The sequence below is a fragment of the Trichosurus vulpecula genome, chromosome 4 (genome assembly GCF_011100635.1).
Source record: "Trichosurus vulpecula isolate mTriVul1 chromosome 4, mTriVul1.pri, whole genome shotgun sequence".
In the NCBI taxonomy this organism is placed as follows: domain Eukaryota; kingdom Metazoa; phylum Chordata; class Mammalia; order Diprotodontia; family Phalangeridae; genus Trichosurus; species Trichosurus vulpecula.
In genome coordinates this window covers 299,775,995-299,798,599 of record NC_050576.1, presented here as the reverse complement: position 1 = coordinate 299,798,599, position 22,605 = coordinate 299,775,995, and the positions used below count along the sequence as shown (strand labels likewise).

General features: G+C 38.1%; 1 protein-coding gene across 2 annotated transcripts in view; it reads left to right on the top strand.

Moving 5' to 3' along the window:
* FAM117B (family with sequence similarity 117 member B) overlaps positions 1-22,605 on the top strand; it is a 106,616-nt gene that overhangs the window by 22,546 nt on the left and 61,465 nt on the right. For both annotated transcript variants that reach the window (XM_036754159.1, XM_036754158.1), the window contains exon 2: positions 11,462-11,613. In XM_036754159.1, coding sequence (XP_036610054.1) covers positions 11,462-11,613 — 152 coding nt within the window. The remainder of the gene's footprint in view (positions 1-11,461; positions 11,614-22,605) is intronic.

Genomic DNA, 22,605 nt, shown 5'->3' with positions numbered 1-22,605 from the left:
CCCACCCCGAAAAAAACCTTCACCAGAACCTACCATTTCCTTGTCATCGTCTTTTTCATTCTCTTTTTCATTTTACAGTGAAATTCTTACAAAAAACTGCTTACAATCCTGGCATCTACTTATAGGCTACATGCCCTTTACAAGCTACTTTCTGATCTTTTGTTGTTGTTGAGCCGCTTCAGTTGTGTGTGACTCTTAGTGACCCCATTTGGGGTTTTCTTGGCAAAGATACTGGCGTGGTTTGCCATTTCCTTCTCCAGCTCATTTTACAGATGAGGGAGAAACTCTGAGGGTCTTCCCCTCCCACATTGATTCTTTTGTGAAGGCAAACTAGGCCATCTTTTGCCTCAGTTCTTACCTCACCTTTAATTATTGAATGGGTGTTGCCTCAGACAAACTGAGACTTGGAAAAGACCTTAGCTTAAAAAGGCCAGGGTCTCCCGTTGCATCTGGGGCCGTTGCCAGTCGTCTCTGACCTGTCTTGCCACTGGACTCTGATGATTGGAAGAGAGAGTGAGGCTGATGCACAGCCCTGCACTTAAATCCAATTCACTTACAAGTCATGACATCACCCTCCTCATGTCTTGCGTCCTGTTTGAGAATGAAGGATGAACAACAACTTAATGAGGAAACTGAGGCAAACAGGGATAAGTGATTTGCCCAGGGTCACACAGCTAGTAAGTGTCTGAAGCCGGATTTGAATTCACAAAGATGAATCTTCCTAATTCCTGGCCCAGCGCTCTTATCTACTGCATCCCCTGCTGCCTGTGGTTTCTGATCTGATCACTCAACTAAAACTCTCTCCAAAGTTAGCAGTGATCTCCACAACCAAGTCAGATGTTTTTGGTTTTTTTCCCTAGTTCTCATTTTTGCCTTGTGAGCAGCGTTTGGCCCTGTTGAGTATATTCTCTTCCTAGGTATTCTTTCTTTTCTATATTTTCATGACTGTATTTTCCTGCTCCCCCTCTCTTCCTACCTGTTAGACTCTTTCCAGTCTGCTTTATTGGATCATCACACAGAGCCCCCTACCAGCCTGCTGTTTACTCCAGGCCTTTGCCCTGGGTCTTCTCTCTCCATGTCTTCTCAGACTTTTTGATATCCTCACTGTTGCTGCGCTGTTCAGTCATGTCCAACTCGTCATGACTTCAGACACTCAGTAGCTGTGTGACCCTGGGCAAGTCATTTAATCCTGTTTGCCTCAGTTTCCTCATCTGTAAAATGAGCTGGAGAAGGAAATGACAAAACCACTTTAGTATCTTTGCCAAGAAAATCCCAAATGGGGTCACCAAGAGTCACAAACAACTGAAGCGGCTCAACAACTACAAAAGATCAGAAAGCAGGCTACAAAGGACTGAGGTATGTAGTATGTTGCCCTGAAGCTTATTTAACCTGTCTTCTTGAGTCACCATATTGGACCTGTGGTATATAGGAGGCCCAGAACGAGTCAAGGATGAAGCACACCCTGAGCTGTCATTATTTTGTTGTCTGCACCCCTACCTGGACTCCCTGTGTATCCATGAGGGTCAAACCAACTACAAGACAGGCACCAGACTGAGAAACTGTGCAGCCGGGACCCTTGTAGATAAGCAGACCATCCTGTCTTCATGTTATTTTTGCCATCCTACTTACTCATGCTCCTCCTCCCTTTTTTTCTGCCTTTTTTCTCCCTTTAGGAGGAGATTAATTCCTTCCCCATCCCTACTGCTTCCTTCCTTTTCCCATGCTACTCCCATTTGGGAAGGGATTGCCCTCCACTCCTCCCCACCCTTTCTGCAACTCATAGATATGTAAGCTTGTGTCTGGAATGAGAACGCCTTGGCCCTTGGTATAGGAGCTCCACATGCATGTTTCTTTCTCTTGTAATAAATCCAGTTGCAACGCGTGTCTCATGGACTTGTGAAATTTTTTGTTTTTAATTTTTGTGGTTAATAAATATAAGTAGATGCCAGGATTGTAGGCAGTTTTTTCTAAGAATTTCATTGTGAAAGAATTTGGTCTACGACTCTGTCCAAGTAGCCACCTAGCTGCTCCCTCTGTTTAATTACCATTTCTGTGCAGATGATTCAGTATCAATATATCCAGCCCATTTCTCTCCTAATCTCCACATCACCAGCTGTATGTTGAACATTTCAAACTACATGTCCCATAGGCATCTCAGGCTCAGTGTGTCCAGAACTCTTTATCTCTTCCCAAATCTACCCTCTTCTGAACTTCAATATATTTCTATCATTGGCAACACCATTCTTCCAGTCACTCCGATTTAGAACCTTAACATTATCCTGAACTCTTGACTGTCCTTCACTTCACCTATTAGCCCAGTTTCATAATTTCTACCTCCTCAGCATTACTTCTATCAGTTGCCTTCTCTCTACCCACATAGCCACTATGTATGGAGTTTTGTTGGCAAAGATAATGCAGTGATTTGCCATTTCCTTCTCCAGTGGATTAAGGTAGAGGTTGTGTGACTTGCCCAGGGTCACGTACTTAGTTTAGCCTCTCACCACTTTTTACCTGGACTGTCGTTTCTAGGTATCCTCCGTTTCTCCATTCTCTCTTGTTTCTAATTCATCCTCTATGTAGTTGAAAAGTTGGTTTCCTAAAGTTCAGGTCTAACCTTACCACTTCCCTACTCAATAAACTCGACTGGTTCCATATTGCTCCTAGAGTCAGATATAAGCTCTTCTGTTTGGCAGTTGAAATCCTTCCCAACCTGGCCTTTCCCATGCTTAGCATACATTACTCACTTTACCTTGTTTTCTTGGCTCTGCTTATTTCACCTTGCTTGGTTACTTCATTTACATCTTTTCGCCTTCCTCTATATGTACCACGTTCATTGTTTCTTACAACACAGCAATACATTCATATGCCGCAATCTGTTTAGCCATTTCTTCCCAAATTCATGGACATCCATTTTTCTTTTTAGTTTTTTGCACAAAAAGTGCTTCTATAAATATTTGGCATTTATGGAAGTTTTCTTTTTATCAGTATACTTGTGAGCAGAAGTCTAGCAGTGAAATCCAGGGAGCAAAGGTTGTGGTAATGTTAGCCAATTTATTTACATAACTCCAAATTACAAATCCAAAATTGTGGTACTAATTCGTAAATTCACCAACAGTGTTCTGTGGGAGAGAAGCCCCAGGGCAAAGGCCTGGGGTAAACACCAGGTTGTTAGGGGGCTGTGTGTGATGATCCAGTAAAGAAGATTGGAAAAAGTCTGACAGGTAGGAAGAGTACCAACAGGGAGCAATATCATGAAAATCCAGAAAAGAGAATACCTACAAGGAGAATGTAGTCCACAGGGCCAAATGCTGCTGACAGGTCAAAGATGAGAACTAGGAAAAAGTAGTGTTGTGTTGTTCAACATTGACTTTTCCCATCTTTTGTTATCTTAGTCACTTTGGATGAGGTGAAACTTCTGGTTTGTTTTCACTTGCATTTCACTTATTAGTGATTGGGAATAGACTTCTTTTGGGAATTGTCTGTTTATACCCTTGGACCACTTTTGGTCTTAACTATTTCTGCCATCTGTATATCTTGGGCACCAAATTCTCATCTGAGAAATTTGATGCAAAGATTCATCCCTCTTCCCACTTTCCTGGTAGCCACTTATGTTCTTAGGGGAGTTAATTTTGATTTTTGCTACTTACCTTCTTAAGTGCATTAATTTTGTTTGTCCAAAACCTTTAAAAAATATGCTTTTTTTTAGAATTGCCTCTCTCTCTCTTGTTTGAATAAGAATTCATAATCTATTTATTGCTGTAAGAAGCATGTGATCTTCTCTTCTAATTAATTACACGTTAGAATTTTTAGTATTCAAGTTGAGTACCCATCTTGAATTTATTGTGGAATATAGCAGAAGATATTGTTTTAAGCCTAATTTCTTCGTAATTGCTTTTCACTTTTCCCAGAAGTTCTTAACCAGGGAGTTATTTTCTAGGTTATTTTTGTTAATTTGATAGGAATAAGATACCCAATTAGTGCTTTTCTGATTACTTACAAATTTGGACAAGTTTTCAAGTCATAAAGGAAAATGTCTTAATATTATTAATGATTTCACTCAAATTGTTTTTATTTTTGATGCATATTTGTTAAGCAAAATCTTTTAATATAATCATCTATTTAGTTGCATTAATTTATTAAATAAAATCTTTCTACAATTGAGATAAATTTGTTTTTTTAATTCAAAAATTTTTTATTTCATTGGTCCAGTTGCAGTTTTTGATATGGTGTTTTGGTCCATATCAGTAATGTTCATGAAATTATTATCCAGCTTTCCCAATAATTTTCATTGAGGAATTCTTTTCTAATGCTTTGTAATATTGTACTAATCAAAATTTTAATCTATCGTGGTCTGTTACATTTGGTTCATTTTGTATATTATGTCATGATAGTTCCACAACGTAGTTTATCATCTGGTAGGGCAAGTCTCTGTTCATGAATTTTGGAAAGTTTACAGTTTTATTTCCCAAACAGTATTCTGAGTTCCAGCGGTTCTTATTTTCCCCACATAAGTTTTCTTATCTTCCTTTAATTTTATGAAGTAATTGGTAGTTAAATGATAAATTATTTCAGGAAGTATTGATATTTTTGTTATTTTAAAATGCAGATTATTTTTAGGAATTAATCATTAAGTCATTTATCCTTTTTTCTTGTATCTTTTGAATTTTTAGAGATAATGACCATGTCACCCTCAAATAGAGATTTTAAACATTTTATTGCCAAAGTTTATTCCTTTCATTTTTTTATGCTTTATGGCTAATATTTCCCAAATCATCAAATAAATGTGATAACAATGGACAAAACTATTTTGCAATTGTTTGTAGGGCAAATATTACTTTTTATGGTTACGATACTGGTTTAAAATAGATTGAGACTATGAAGTCTCATTGATGTAAATATTTATGTCTGCCCATATTTTTTTACTCTCAACCATGTCCTCCCAAAATTTGACACATACAGTTTACCAAGTGTATATTATTTGATAGACACATTCAGGATGAATATGTATTCATTTTCTGTGGGACCTGAACTCATTATATGATTTTCTTGGTTTTTTCCTGCTCTTTCAGATTGTCTTCCGAAAGAAGAATTCTGTCTTCTATGTACATATATCTCTTCATATCACTTTGTTAGCATATAGGCTCCTTAAAAGATGGAACTATTTTGTGCCTTTCTTTGTATATTCAGTGCCTGGCACATGGCAAGCACTTAATGTTTGCTGACTGATTCACAGTCCACCTTTAATTACATTCTGTAAGCTTTTGCTTTTCATGTGAGAATTCAAGCCATTTATATTTAATTTGTAATTTTAAAAATTAACTTAGTTTATAGTATTTTAAAAAATTGTTATTCATCTGGACAGAAGGTAATATAAACTTTATTTTATTATTTCTTTTGGAAAGAATAAGAATACCAGCTGGTACTAGCTAAATTTAATGTAGGAGCATCGAATGAAAATGCTGCATTTTATGTTATTAACTCTAAGTATTTCTCAGACTTGATTCCACCTCCCAGCTTTTGTCAGAGAAATAGAAATATTGACTTGTAATTGACTTTACCTCTATTCTTCTGCCTTTTTTCCTTCTTTGGTTACCTATAGTGATCTTTAAGCTATAAACCTTTAATTCATTTTGCGTTTTTGTTTTTGTTTCTTACTTTAATTTGTTAAACCTAGGGGTATCATTGATTACTATAATCAGTTTACTTTTACCTCCCTATTGAGATTAAAAGCCACTTTATTCCTCTTCAACTGTGTCTGTTGTTTCAAATGTTTCTCCCTGTGTTTTTCCAGCCCAGCTTCAAAGGCTCTTCTAAAGTATGCTTTTTCTTCATAAATTCCTTGAGGGATGTTTAGTTTTGGATATGCATGTGTTGTTTTCAAACAGAATAATTAGATTTTTGAGGTAAGCTGATTTAGAAGCTCTTTTAAAAAATGTTAACATATGCTATGTTTCAGTAAAAGTCTTACGACACTGGTTTATTTTATTTATTTTCAGTGAGTTTATCTCATTCTCTTGGCCGCTGAAAGGGTTTTTTTTTTTTTAAGCTTTACCACATTTGTGCTTGGTGAGTTAGTTGACTTTTGAGTTTATCCTTGTTGACGTGCTACACATTCTTTTTGCTGTACTGCTTGGTTTTGATTGTCCTAAATGTCCTCAAGTGCTTTCATGAACTATGATTCCATCCGCTTTTTTACTTTAATATTTTTCTATACCCTCAAAATTCCCTCATCTGTGCTATTAATTAATCATGTTTATCCATATTGCTTCGCTTTCCTATTTGTGTTATTGAGCTTTTCTTTCTTAAGCTGTATTGTCTATCTGTCTTCTACTGTTAATCTACCACAGATCTGCACAACTTGGCAGTAGGTAGAGGCCAAAATAGGCAAAACTTCTTCAGGCCGCAGACAGTTTTTTAGCAGCTCACTTTCCAAGTAAAGATATAATTAATGATTAAACTATTTTTCAAATAAACCATATTTTTAAAAAGGGAAATTTCTATTAATATCAGTTAATTGCACTTATTACTTAAGATTTTTATTTATCGTGAAATCGCATTAATGTAAAAAAAAAATTACTTTGCTAAGCAGCACAAGTTTTGAGACATTTTTCAGGTTTTCTTACTGTTTACATTTAGTAAGAACCGAAAACACAGCGCATCTCTGGGTTCCCTTAGACTAGAGACAGACTGAAGATGGATGGTTGCTGTGGGTCTCGTGACAAACAGAAGAGCACACAGTGGCAACCCACCTGTCAAGTTACATGATAGGCACAATAGTGACTAGTGGAAGGTGGGTTCAGCAGGCACAAAGAACTCCGTACATCTTTACTTGCTTTAACATCCTCTACATTTTTCGAGGCCCGCCCAAAATTCTTTGGTGGGCCACTAGAGGCAGACTGATCTACCATATAAGGATCAGCCTAACTGAATATTAAAAGGCTTATCACAAGTGAGCATGATAGTCTGGTTAATAAAACTATATTCAGAATGGCCCTAAATCTTGCCGGGTCTGGTTTGACTATGTCCTGGGGCAGGACTGACTCCCAGATTAATCCAGTGGTTCAGGCACTGGATTGGAATCACAGAATTTGAGAGTTGGTAGGGAACTCCTCACAACCCTTTCCTCTCATCAGCTGGTTACTCCTTGAGCCTTATTTTAAGGATGATGCTTATGGCAACCATGTGTTCATTCCTCTTCAGGCTGCCCTCTGGACTCTCTGAATTTTTTTCTACCATGGACCATGATGATTATCATTTCTCCCCGCCCTCCCATCCCTGCTAATCAAAATTTCTCTGTATTTTTTTGTGTAGCTTTCTTTAACTCTGAACTTCCCTTTTATCAATAACAGTAGTTTCACTTTGGGATTACCCCAATCCAGTTCCTCTTTCAGCAATTTTTTTCTTTATCTGCAAATCTTTTTAAAACATTAAGTGGTTCAGTACTCTGAAGATTCTATCTGGTAAGCAGCTGGTTTATTGTGAAATTTGAAATATGTATTTTTAAGACTAATTTAAAAGATCTGTATGTGTCACATTCTTTGAAAATGTCCATCTTTTGTTTTATGAATTATGCTGAATTTTGTGGGAGAGACTTTCTGGGTCCAAAAAATGGAATACCTAATTTTGTGTATATAACATTCTGATTTCTCTTATCGTTTACTGTCTTAGAGAAGTCTTCTTTAATGCTCATAGATATTCTTCAGCCAGAATTTTCCTTTGCTATTTTAACTATAAAATATTAACACATCAGAAAAGTCTGGTACTTTATATCAGTGTTTCTTTCTTTCTCTTATTTCTATTGCTGGTATTTCCAGAACTGTCAAATAATAGTGGGGAGAATGGCCATTTTTATGTAGTATCATGTTTTTTATTATATTGACTCAAGCATCTTCATGAGCAATTAATGTTTCTCCAATTACTTAGATCTCTTTTTCAATAAAGATTTTTATAGTTTAGATTCATATAGTGCTTGGGTAAATCTTAAAGGATTCACTTCCAGGAATTTTATAGCTTCTGTAGTTATTTTGAGTGGAATTTCCCTTTTAAGCTCTTTCTACTGGATTTTGAATTATAGAATGATGTATGTAAATTTACTTCATATCCTGCAACTTTGCTAAAGTTATTATTTCAATTAATTTCAGTCGACTCTCTAAGGAGGACTCCTAGAGTACCCCTAAGTATACTACCATATCATTTGCAAAAAGTTATCCCTATCACATCACAGTTTTGATAGATTGCAGATTGGCATAATAAGTTAAATGAGAATTTTCTCGGAATTTTGCGGAAGGCACAGATGACACACAAAGGCCAGCAGACAACACAGAAAAAGTTTAGGAAACCAGAGATGCATAAAATATATGTATAGTATTGTATAATACCAACCCCAATTTTACAATAAATGTATGAGGTGTTGCAAATACCTCATAAAATAAAAAGAAAAAAATTCAGACTTCTTTGGTACAAAGCAAGGGCCAAAACATTTTATGTGGATTTTCTAGATCGTGTGGTGCCACCCTTCTACCTCTGCAACGTAGAAGGGAATAACTGTTCTTTTTTTTTTTTTTTTTGGCCTTTGCTTATTCCCTCAATTTCTATTTCTTGACTTACTGCTCTATCATTTCCGTTACTATGCTAAATAGTTGTGATGATAAATGGATGTATCTTTGGTTGGAAAGGCTTTTTCTAACTTTTCTCCATTTCATATAAAGTTTGTTCTTGAATTTAGATAAATACTTTTCAAATTCCATTTATTTCTGAGAGTGCTAGAATTTTTAATGCATTTTGTGAAAATCCTTTTTAAGCATCTATGGATAAAATTGTTTTTATTATCTTATTAATATTGTCCACTATATTTATCATCTTATGTTGAATTAATCCTCCATTACTGGTATAATTCCAGTCTGATTACAGTGTCTGATCTTTCTAACATTTTGTCTTAGCTTGTTGATATTTTATTTTAAAATTTTATGTCATTTTTTATTAAGGACATTGGTTTGTAGTTGTTTTTTGTTTTTGCTTTGTCTTGTTCTTTAAATTTTTAAGTGTCTTTTGTCCACTGAGTACATCCAGGATACTGTGTATTGTTTCCTTTTCTACCTGAATTTCTTTTGTTACTTTGAGTGTTTCAGTTGTACTATAGCATTTTTTTAAAAAGGTATTCAGCAACTTAATAATTCTCATTTTATATTTTGTAAGATTTTTATTAGCTTGTGTAATTTAAATTCTGCTTTTACTTTGTTTTGAAATGTATGAAAGGAGTTTGTTCTTGTGTACTTACTACTTTGCTTTCTTTAATACAAAGCTTTACAGTATATATGTTTTTGGTTTTGGTTTTTTTTTGTTCTTTAAAATTCCTCTAGTGGTTCTTTTACCTGTTCATTTGCATTTCTTGCATTATTTCAGTTGTTTTATCATTTCCTTTTGTTTTTCTCTCCTTCCTATACTCCATCATATACATGTAACACTTCCACTTATAATTGGTTTTGTACCCTCAATCAGTTTTCTCATTGCCTTTTTGGGTAAATTTTAAATTTCTTGGAATGTTTTCTAGAGACTTTATTGGAAACCATGTCATTTGTATCCTGTCACTTTGCCACCTTCCCAAAGTTGAATTTACTTTTAATTAGTGGTAGGTTTATCTTCAAATGCTTGGGGTTGGATGACCACTTACCTACTTGTTACATAATGGGGCTAGGTCCCTACTGGGATTTGTTCTTTACCACCTACTGTATGCTTAACCTTAGGCAGGTGATGTAATTTCTCTGCAGCACAATATGTAATGTAAAATGAAGGTGTTTGAGCTACATTATTTCCATGGCCCTTCTAGTTTCTGATTTTCTCAAACTCTTCCTCACATATACATTGCACCTGTACATGTGCGCGCACACACATTCTCTCTCTCTCTCTCTCTCTCTCTCTCTCTCTCTGCTCTCAAGAACACATCAGTCCAAGGTAAACGGCCAGTTGGTTTAGGACTTGGCATGTTGTAGATGACATAGATTTTTACTTGTATAAAATCCCCAGAGGAGATTGGACCTGTGATCCTTGGCTGCTTCTACCACTCACTAGTCAAGACAGTTCTAAATATGTAGCAACCTAAAAATTATTTGTAAATATTCAGTGAAATAGATTCAATCCTCCACGTAGGAAATGACAAGAAACTTAATTAGAAAGCACCAAGAGAAAGCACAAACTTCATCCTTTTCTTCTTCAGGGAAATCTGTTAAGCCTTTTAATCTCAGCCCTCCTCCTCCCCCCCATTTCCCCTTTGAATTTACCGTTAGGAACAAAAGCCTGGGTATGAATATGGCATCTATAGGGACTAACAAGTCTGAAAGCATGTGCAGTGGGTAGCCCTCTGTGGACTTCCCACATCCACAAAGGAGTAGCCTGGGGTGGGGAGAGGTGCGGTATATCCTCTCATCTGTTTGAGTCTCACTTGATCTTCATAATTTTGTCGCATTTATTTTTTATTTTTTGGTATGTAGTTCTTTACATTTGCATTGTTGTAGTTACCATGTGTATTTTTTTCTTGGCTCAGCTTACTTTACTCTGTAACAGTTCATATAGATCATTCGAGGCTTCATCATACACATCATTTCTTATGGCATAGTAATGTTCCATTCATTATATCCACGCACCATGATTTGTTTAACTGTTCCCCATTTGATGGACATCTACTTTGTTTGCAGTTCTTAGCTGTCACAAAAAATGCTGCTATGTATTTGGGAACATCTTATCGATGGCTTCCTCAGGGTATAAGCTCAATAATGGAGTCTCTGGTTCAAAGGATATGGACATTTTAGTCACTTTATTTACACAGTTACAAATTACTTTCTAAAATGGTTGTACTAGTAACCACAATATTGTAAGATGATCAGCTGTGAATGACTTAGCTATTCTCAGCAATACAACTATCCAAGACAACTCTTAAGGACTTAGGATGAAAAATGCTATCCCTTCCCCAGAGAAAGACCTGATGGTGTCTGAATACAGATTGAAGCATATTTTTTTGGGAACTCAAAAGTTTAAAAAACAAATGTTAAAAAATTGTTTTTACATGTAACTGGGGAAAAATTAAATACTAAATAAATACAAATAAAAGGTTGTATGATTTCACAGCTCTACCGACATTGTATTAATATGCTTATCTTTCCACAATCCTCTGTTGACTGTTGCCATTTTTTGGTCATTTTTGCCAATTTGTAGGGAGTGAGGTGAAAATTCGGTTATTTGGATATACATTTCTCTTATTAGTGATTTATATTGTTTCATGTGGTTGGAAATACTTTGTAGTTCTTTTGAGAACTGTTTCTTCATATCCTTTGACCATTGGCTAGAATAAGGTTTTAAGTCATTGGAACTAAATCAATTGTAACCTACTTTTAGTAGAGGAAAATATCAAAGTCTTTCATTTCTTTTAATAAACTGTCCTAAATAAATGTTTTTGTCTTTGGTTTAGGTGACAAACCACGGCCACCTTCATCAAGCCCTTCCAGCATTATTCGTCGAACTTCCTCATTAGATACACTTGCTGCCCCTTATCTTGCAGGACACTGGCCTCGTGATAATCATGGGCAGTCTGTTCCATGTATGAGGGATAAAGCTACACAGGTAAGCTTAATACATGCTTTTATTTTGAGAGCTTTTTCATTTTTTTACTGAATGCTTTCTCATAATATTTTTATTTAACTCTCTTCAGATTCTTACATAGGCTTACTCCTCCCATCTATTCTTGTTTATTATGAAGGAACTCAAATAATTTCCTTTTAGGGAAGGTATGCTTAATGTATTAAATTTAAACGTAAGCTTTGTTTTTGGATTTCAGTTAAGGTTGTGAAAATGATATTGACAGTATTCTTAAAATTTGTTATCTAAATGTATAAGAAAAATAGCACTTACATTCTTAAAAAAACCCTTTATATTTGGAAATTCAAATATACAGAACTGATAAACTTGAGAACTAATGTTTCTGGAACTAGAACCTTGAACATAAGAGTGTAAGCATGTTATATGTAAGGAGATGAGGACCGCTTACTGACAAAATGTAGATTATAGATGAGCACTCTATTGCATGTTATACCGTTGACACAAAAGGGAAAAGAAGTGTGGAACAAAGTTTTGGGAATTAGGGTGATGAGATCATAGTTTTACAGGTCAAAGGAACATTAGACATACGGTAGGTGTAAACTTTGTTTTTAGAAAATGGAGGTCTAGATAGGTAAGGTGACCTACTTGAGGTCATCTAACTAGGGGCAGAGCCAACAACACTGGGGTCCTGAATTATCTGCACTCTATTGTAAATAAGGACCTGGATCACAAAGATTCTTATAGTTGGAAAGATATGATCCAGGATAACATTTATTTGAATAAGAATTTCATCTCCATTCGCACTGACAAATGGTCAGTAGTGGTCTTTGCTGTCAGACCTTTCATGAAGGCAGTGGTGAGACTCACTCCTTCTAGAGACAGCTCATTCCACCTTCAGATAGTTATAGTCATTAGTATAAAGTCTTTTCACTTCTCCCGCCTTGACTTCCAATTCCACTTCTGACTTTCTGACTTTTTTACCTTACCTCTCCCCTGCTCTCCCTCAACAGAGATAATGCTTTTCAGTTCTCTGTTATGTAGTCTTCCCCCATTAGAACGGAAGCTTCTTGAGAGTAGGAACTCCTTTTTGGGGGATGGGGTGGGGGGAGTTACTTGTATTCCTAGCTCTTAGCATAGCATGTGACACATAACATAGTAAATAAGTATATTATCAGTGTTTGTTGACTTAAATCTGCTTTTTTTCAAGTTCTACCTAATGCACCAAGTTTAGTCTACTGGAGCCAAGTAGAACAAACCTAATCCCAGTTCTGCAAGTTTGTGAAGAAAACTATCCTAAATCCCCTTTTTTTTCCCTTGAGGCCAATTATCCCCATTTCATACAAGAAATCTTTGTACGGGGGCAGCTAGGTGGCGCAGTGAGTAGAGCTCTGGCCCTGGAGTCAAGAGGACCTGAGTTCCAATGTGGCCCCAGACACTTCTTGACACATTTACTAGCTGTGTGACCTTGGGCAAGTCACTTAACCCCAATTGCCCTACCACACACACACACACACACACACACACACACACACAAAAAACTTTGTATGACATGACCTGCAATTGGACCATCATGATATGAAGTTTTCAAAAGAAGAAATGTCAGTTGTCATCCATATGAAAAAGTGACCCAGATCACTAATAAGTAAAACATAAGTTAAAACAGCTTTGGGACAAGGTAATGCAAGAAAGACGTAGGTTGAGCTGTGATGGAACAGGTCATCTCTCTGTTAGAAGAACCAAGCTGTCGTACTGTTTGACCTAGAGATTGCCCTTCTGGACGTATATTGGTGGTTCAAGACAGAAATAAATATTCCATAATATCAATATATGTACCATCACTTTCCATGGTAGTAAAAAATTAAAACAGAGTGGATGCTCCCTTCTTTGGGGAATGTTTGAACAAATTGTGGTTTTGTTGACTTAATGGAATAGTGGCGTGCTGTAAGAAATGATGACTATGAAAACTTAGGAGGGACATAAGGCTTATAGGAAGCAGATCACTATAACTAGGTGCAATCACTATAACTAATGGAAGTAGCACTAAAGTGATTGAGTTCATTTGTAATGAGCAGTCTTGATCCTGGAGAATAGATAGCAACACATTTCCCCCTTAATAACAATATAGGAGTCTACAAGAGCAGAATGTTGCCTATACTGTCAGATAACATTGATTTGATTTGATTTTCTTTAACTGTTTTTCTTTGTTACAAGGGAGGGGTTCAATAGTAGGAAAATATTGGAAAATGATTGTGGTGTAAAAAGCAGTAGGTCTCAATAAAACTCCTTTGGCTTTTCACCATTTTGTTTGCCCTCCTCTGGGAGTTTTCCAGTTTGTCTATGCCCTTCCCAAAATGGGATACTCAGAAATGAACTTGGTATTCCATGTGTGGCCTAATCAAGTTCTATGAACTGTTACTGTCTTCTTCGTTCAGAACACCATTTCTCCCAATGTAGCTTAAAATGATAATATCTGTTATTTCAATTACTCATTGAGGTCGCAGTCAACTGCAATTTTTTTCAGCTCAGTGTAGTAGCATCATGTACTTATGAAAGAGATTTTTTAATCCAAGTGTAAGACTTGGCATTTATCTCTATTAAATTTATATTTTTACATTTGAATGAAACATTGAGCTTGTCAAGATGTTTTTGGCTGACTATACAGTGTCATGTTACTATGACTATTTTTCTTAGCTTTGTTATCTGCAAATTTGATAAGTCTAATATCTTTGTCTTTATTCAAGTTACTAATAAAAATGTTCGGCTATCTAGTTTACCTCCTTATTTGACAGATGAGAAAACAGACCCAAAGAAATTAAATGATTCGGCCAAGGTCACACGAGTAGTAAACAACTGAGGCATGACTTGTACCAGGTCCTCTGATTCCGTATCTGTGCTTTTTCAACTGCACTGTGCCCTGTCATCGTTGCAGACTTTTTCAAAATACTATGAGAGACTCGAACAAATTCAGAAACCCAGGTAAATGGGATCCCCAGCATTACCCTCATCTGCTAGTCTAATGATCTTATCAGAAAATGAAATCAGGCTATTGATGTTATTTATTCTCATGTGGATCCTCATGGCAACAAAGGATAGAGCATCAGAACTGTAGTCAGGAAGGCTTAAGTTCAAAGCTGGCCTAAGACACTTAACTAGCTGCATGACCTTGAGCCAGTTCTCTGTTTGCCTCCTGTTTCCCCATCTGTGAAGTGGGGATAATAACTGTACCTACCTCCCAAGGATTTTGTGAGGATCAAATGAGCTTATAATGAGATAATTTGGCAAACCTTGAAGTGCTTTATGAATGCTAGCTCCTCTGTAATTGATTATCTCACTCCCTACAACAGCTATTCCCAGTTTTCTCTACTCTCCTCAAGCCCCTCAAACCACTTCCTCTTCTTCCTCTCCAAACTTTACTGAAAAGAGAGAGGCCACTCAGTGTGTGCTGCTTGTTCTCCCCTACTAGACATCTCATCTCTCATGGGCTCTTATTTTAATCCAGTCTCCAAGGATGAGTTTCCCTTCTTGTCAGGGCCTGTGCCTCTACTTAGACTCTTGATTCCATTTTCTACTTTAAGTAGATTATCTCCATGATCCAAAGCTACTGTTATTTCTTAATTGCTAGATATGATGGCCTTTTCTCAGTCCTAATCCTTCTGGACCCTTCTGCAGCTCTCCTCTTGGATGTACTCCTCTCTTTCTCTCTTGTTGATTTTCAGTCACTTTGGCACTTGCTTCTCTCCTTGTCTGAGTGCTTCTTAGTACCTTTTGCTAGGTATTCATTCATTATTATACCCTTTCATTGTATTTGTACCCCAAGGTACTAGGACATTTTCTCGTCTTTCTTTTGTACTGTTTGATGATCTCGATTCCCCTGCTTTCTAAATATTATCTCCATGCAGGTGACTTCCATTTTGGCATATCTAGTGCTGATCTCCCTGCTAAGTTCCAGTTGCATTGTTACAGTTGCCACTTGGACATTTCAAACTGAAGGTCCTGTAGGTATCTAAAACTTGACATGTGCATTGCAAAACTCACTATCTTTCCCTGCTGCCTCACACCTCTTCTGAACTTCCCTATTTCTGTTGAATGAACCAACATCCTTCTAGTTGGCTGGTTTTACAAACTTGGCATTGGCCCCAGCTCTTCAGGCTTCCTTGTCCCATATCTAATCAGTTGACAGCACTTGTCATTTTTATGTCAACGGCATCTTTTGGTTTGGTTATTTTTTTCTTTTGGTTTTCAGCATTGATTTTCACAAGAGTTTGAATTACAAATTTTCTCCTCATTTCTACCCTCCCCCCAACTCCAAGATGGTATATATTCTGGTTGCCCCGTTCCCCAGTCAGCCCTCCCTTCTGTCACCCCACTCCCCCCATCCCCTTTCTTGTAGGGCAAGATAAATTTCTATGCCCCATTGCCTCTATATCTTATTTCCTAGTTGCATGCAAAGCCTTTTTTTTTTTTTTTTGAACATCTGCTTTTAAAACTTTGAGTTCCAAATTCTCTCCCCTCTTCCCTCCCCACCCATCCTCCCTAATAAGTCAAGCAATTCAACATAGGCCACATGTATATCATTATGTAAAGCCCTTCCACGATACTCATGTTGTGAAAGACTAACTATATTTTGCTCCATCCTATCCTATCCCCCTTTATCCAATTTTCTCCCTTGACCCTGTCCCTTTTCAAAAGTGTTTGCTTTTGATTACCTCCTCCCCCTATCTGCCCTCCCTTCTATCGTCCCCCCCCCCCCTTTTATCTCCTTCCTCCTTTCCTGTGGGGTAAGATACCCAATTGAGTGTGTATGTTATTCCCTCCTCAAGTCAAATCTGATGAGAGCAAGATTCACTCATTCCCCCTCACCTGCCACCTCTTCCCTTCCTACAGAACTGCTTTTTCTTGCCCCTTTTATGTGAGATAATTTACCCCATTCTATCTCTCCCTTTCTCCCTCCCAATATATTCCTCTCTCACCCCTTAACTTTATTTTATTTTTTTAAATATCCTCCCTTCATATTCAACTCACTCTATGCCTTCTGTCTCTATATACACACACACACACACACACACACATACTTATATATACACACACACATATATATATGTATATATGTGTGTGTATATCTATATATCTATATATACATATATATATATATTGTATGTATGTATGTATGTATATTCCCTTCAGCTACCCTAATACTGAGGTCTCATGAATTATACACATCATCTTTCCATGTAGGAATGTAAACAAAACAGTTCAACTTTAGTAAGTCCCTTATGATTTCTCTTTCTTGTTTACCTTTTCATGCTTCCCTTGATTCTTGTGTTTGAAAGTCAGATTTTCTATTCAGCTCTGGTCTTTTCACTGGTAAAGCTTGAAAGTCCTCTATTTTATTGAAATTCCATATTTTGTCTTGGAGCATGATACTCAGTTTTGCTGGGTAGGTGATTCTTGGTTTTAATCCTAGCTCCATTGACCTCTGGAATATCATATTCCAAGCCCTTTGATCCCTTAATGTCGAAGCTGCTAGATCTTGTTATTCTGATTGTGTTTCCACAATACTTGAATCATTTCTTTCTGGCTGCTTGCAGTATTTTCTCCTTGATCTGGGAGCTCTGGAATTTGGTGACAATATTCCTAGGAGTTTTCTTTTGGGGATCTTATTGAGGAGGCGATCTGTGGATTCTTTCCATTTCTATTTTACCCTCTGGCTCTAGCATATCAGGGCAGTTCTCCTTGACAATTTCTTGAAAGATGATATCTAGGTTCTTTTTTTGATCATGGCTTTCAGGTAGTCCAGTAATTTTTAAATTATTTCCCCTGGATCTATTTTCTAGGTCAGTGGTTTTTCCAGTGAGATATTTCACATTGTCTTCCACTTTTTCATTCCTTTGGTTCTGTTTTATAATATCTTGATTTCTCATCAAGTCACTAGCTTTCAATTGCTCCAATCTAATTTTTAAGGTAGTATTTTCTTCGGTGTTCTTTTGGACCTCCTTTTCCATTTGGCTAATTCTGCCTTTCAAGGCATTCTTCTCCTCATTGGCTTTTTGCAGCTCTTTTGCCATTTGAGTTAGTCTGTTTTTTAAGGTGTTCTTTTCTTCAGTATTTTTTTGGGGCTCGCCAGTCATTGACTTGTTTTTCATGGTTTTCTCGCATCACTCTCATTTCTCTTCCCAATTTTTCCTCTACTCTCAAACTTGCTTTTCCAAATCCTTTTGGAGCTCTTCCATGGCCTGAGACCAGTCATGTTTTTCTTCGAGGCTTTTTGATGTAGGCTCTTTGACTTTGTTGACTTCTTCTGGCTGTATGTTTTGGTCTTCTTTGTCACCAAAAAAAGATTCCAATGTTTGAGACTGAATCTGAGTGCATTTTCGCTGCCTATTCATGTTCCCAGCCAACTACTTGACCCTCAGGTTTTTTGTTGGAGTATGCCTGCTTGTTGAGTAGAGAGTACTTTGTCCCAAGCTTGAGGGGTTGCACTGTTGTTTTCAGAGCTATGTCTACACAGCAAGCTCTGCCACACCAGCACTCCTTCTCCCCCAAGAACTGCCAACCCAGACCAGAACTCAGATCTGAGCAGGCTATGCACTCCTGCTCTAATCAGCCACTTAATTCCTCCCACCAGGTGGGCCTGGAGCTAGAAGCAACTGCAGCTATAGTTCTGTCCTCAGAGCTGCACCAACTCAGCTGCTGTGGGGCAGTGGCCAAACTGCAAACTCCTTTCACTCTGTCCCTGAAGTTTTTTCCCCACTAACCTTCTCTGTTGTCTTTGGTGTTTGTGGGTTGAGAAGTCTGGTAACTGCCATAGCTCACTGATTCAGGGCGCTAGGACCTGTTCTCCTGGCTCCCGTTCTGGTTGGCCCTGGCGCGGCTCATGCTGGGCTCTGCTCTGCTCCGCTCCACTCCCAGCCCCATTCACGGTAGACCTCACCCAGCGACCATCTAGGCTGTCCTGGGTTGGAGCCCTGCTTTCCTCTGCCATTTCGTGGGTTCTGCAGTTCTAGAATTTGTTCAGAGCCATTTTTATAGGTGTTCAGAGGGTCCTGGGGGAGAGCTTTAGGGAAGTCCCTGCTTTCCAGCTGCCATCTTGGCTCTGCCCCCCCTGCAACGGCATCTTTTGTATCTGTCCCCTTCTCTCTTCACATAGCTGCTAGCTAAATTCAATCCCTTGTCTGCCTCTTGCCTGGACCAATGTAAGAACCTCTTTTTTATCTGCCTCAAGTCTCTCACCTGTTCAAAACATCTTTCACATCATTGTCAAATTCATTTTCTAAAAGTATTTATGTCTGACCATGTCACTCCTTGATAAACTGCTTAATAAACTCTAGGAGCTATCTGTTACTTCAGGGATCACATATAATTTTCCCTCTTTGTTATTAAACCTGGCCTCATTCTACCTTTGCAGGTTTCTTACATGTTGAACAGTTCTATGCAGTCTGTGGTCTAACCAGACTAGCCTGCTTGTTCTTCTTTGCACATAACGTTTGCACAGGCTGTCTCCCATTCCTGGAAAACTTGGACCAAATATCACTTTCTACATGAAGCCTTTCCTTATTCTCCAGATGCTGATGCCAATCCCTCTAGAATTACTGTATATACCTAATAACAGACTTAGATATGAATATCTTCTTTCCCTAATAGACTACATGAGCCTTGAAGGCAGGGATTATTCATTTTTGTACTTGTCTACTGTGCCTACATACATGTAGTATGGCCTGAATAAGAGCAGGAGGAAAGAATATGGTTACATGGTGAGAGGTGATAGAGGGATGGACAGCCCAAGTGCTTTACTGGACTCCTTGTGGCATCAGGAGAAAGCAAGAAGTCCTATAAATCAAGTGAATCTTCTCTGGTAAATTTAATAGGACATATGGGAGAGAGTTGTATAGAATGAGTTATAATTTGTATTGTTGGAGGGAGCATCCAGATGAATGCATTTAATGATTGAATAAGGGATATAAACTTTTATATTTTTCAAATATCTTTAATGAAGGCAGGGGAATAAAAATGAAGTCTGAATTTTTCCTCCTTCCCAAGATTCTAGGCAAAAATCTTAAATAAATTTGATGCTGTCTCTTTCCTATGTAGCCGTGTTTATAAGTGTCCTGTTTTAATACACATATGAAAAATGTGCCTGTTGAAACAAGTCAACAAATACTTATTAAGTGTTTAACTATGTTCCAGGCATTATGCTAAGTGATGGGAATATGAAAGGATGGCCAAAACAGAGTCTGTCCTAAAGAGCCTTACATTCTAATGGGGGGGGGGGGGGATAATATGTAAACAAGTAGCTAGATCCAAGATATATACAAAAAAGGCAGAAGGAGCCCTGAGAGGTGCTGCAGGCGTAGCTAGGGAACTGAGATTGACTTCCTGCATTAGATGTTGAGGTGAGGCTTGAAGTCAAGAAAGCAGAGACATAGATGAGGGACCGGCTAGTGCAAATGCATGGAGATGGGTAGTGGAGTGTTAGCTTGTGAGGTGTTATCTTGCAAGTAGACCAGCATAGCTTGATTCCTGTAGCATGCATGGAGGAGAGTAAAATATAAGAAATTTAAGATGATAGGAAGGAATTAAATTATGAAAAGCTTTAAATGCCAAACATGGGAGTTTGTTTTATTCTGAAGGTAATAAGAAGGGACTAGAGGACATTGGTTGGGGGGAGGGAGGGTGATATAGTCAACCTGATAGTTTGGAAAAACCACCTTGGCAGCTGAATGGAGAGTCTATTGAAATGGTGAGGATTTGAGGCAGGTAGACCAATTAGAAGGCTTTTGTAATAGTTCAGGCAAGAGATGATAAGGGATTGAATTAGTGTGGTAGCTGTGTGAGTGGAGGAGGGGAATGTACATGAAAAATATTGTGAAGATACAAGCAATAAAATTGAGCAACAGATTGGATATATTTGGTGATTGAATAGATGATTCTGAGATTGCAAGTCCAGGTGACTGAAAGAAGGAGGTTGCTCTTAACAGTAATTGGGAAGTTGAGAATGGGAGGTTTTGTGGAAAAGTTAATGAGGTCTGTTTTGAAAATGTTAAGTGTTAGATACCCCAATTTGAGATGGAACAGCCAATCTGATATGATCAGAAGGTAGTTGGGGATGTGGATTAGGAGAGATGTTTAGGGATGCCCACATAGGTCTGGGAATCATCTGCATAGAGAGCCCATAGGAGCTGCTAAGATCACTAAGTAAGATAATATACAACCATGGGGTTTGTTACCTTTTTGGGTCATGTACATCTTTGGAATCTGGTGATGCCTATAAAGCAGTGTTTTTAAATGCATAAAATACAGAAGATTGCAAAGGAAACCAATTATATTGAAATATGGGTAACAAAACAAAGGATTCCCAGATCATAGTTGTATTATGAAGGCAGAATTTATGATTTCAAAGAGAATCATATATATGTCTGAAAGGTTCGGAACCGCAGGATATAAGGAATTCTCTAGGCAGAAGGCAGGAGAACTACATTTAAACTCCACAGTAACAGACCCACAAACCAGCGTCCCCATTTTGATATTTTGATCAAAAGCTTCCAGGCCCAATAAGTCTGCCTCACAAGAGTAACCAGGAGGCCACAGAGAAGCATGATGGTATAAAGCAAAATCGTGTACATGCTTCCCCTCTATGGTAAGAAGATTACCCACTGGCCTCCAGTCCTGGCTCAGCACTCCTCGCTCCACGTGGGTCAGCTCTGCTACCGGCAGCTCCTTCGTCAGCTTCGGCTGTAGGCGTCTCTGGCTCCAACCAGAAAAGGAAAGAGAGCTCTTCAAACTGTCCTCTCCTCTCTTTACAGAGTTTTTGACATCATCAAGTGCCGCCTGAATGACCAAGGCTGATTGGTTCTTGAGTTGGCCCCTCCCCCTAGCGTAGACTAGGTTAACACCCAATAGGGCATGGCTCTGGAGTTAACACCTCCCCTCAGCCAGCCCCAGGACTCATCACACAGGAAGTTCTCTGCTTCCTGGCATGCTCTCTGGGCTTCCTGCTCCGGAAGAGAAGCCCCAGCACCCAGTGAGGCTCAATGAGGTAAGCTGAGTCACTCAAAGAAAACAAAGGCCATTCTGGTCACAACAGTTTAAGAATCCATGGCTACAAGGAGAAGAGGAGAGCATCTTTGGGGGAAAGCCCATGGTTAATGGGCTTGACCTAGATGAAGAACCAGTAAAGGAGACTGAAAGGATCATTGATACAGGAGAAAGACCAAGAGAGAAGCGGCATCACCAGAACCTAGTGAGAAGAGAGTAACTGGAAGGAGAAGGAGATCAACATTGTCAGTGGCTGCGGAAGTCAAGAAGAAGAAGCATCAAGAAGAGGCCATTGGGCTTGGCAATGAAGGACTCATTGGTAATTTTGAAGAAGGCAGTTTCGGTTGAATGATGAGACTGGAAGCCAGATTGTACAGGATTCAGAAGAGAATAAGAGGAGAGGAAGCAAAGGCTGGTAGCATTGGTGGCTTCCCAAGAAGTTCGGCAATGAATGGAGAAAAAGATACAGGATTTTAGTGAGGATGGTTTGGTTAAGTCAGGTTTTTTTTTGAAGGTTAGGGGAGACAGTTTGGCACTTTGTCAGTCTTTCAAGACTGTGGAAATCCCATGTCTCTCTTTTTCCAGTTAAATTCAATAAATAGTTATTAAGTGCTATCACAAGCTGAACATAATTTGGAACATTAGGTAGCCTAAGTTTCTTTGCTTGAGGATTTCCATTTCATATCATTAGACCATTTATCAGTTGGGGACTGGCTCTTATTCATATAAATCGGAATCTTTGAAATGAGACATTTATCAGAAAAATTTCCTACAAAGACTTTTCCCTAGTCAACGGTTTCTCTCTTAATCTTAGCTCTATTGGATTTGGTGGAGGAACTCACTCTATCACTTCAGAATAGCAGCTGTTCTGCAACTTTGTTTTGGCTTCCTGGAGCATTGATAGATTAAATGACTTGACCAGGATCACGTTGTATGTGTCAGAGGCAGGACTTTGAATCCAGATCTTCTTGACCCCCGGCTGGC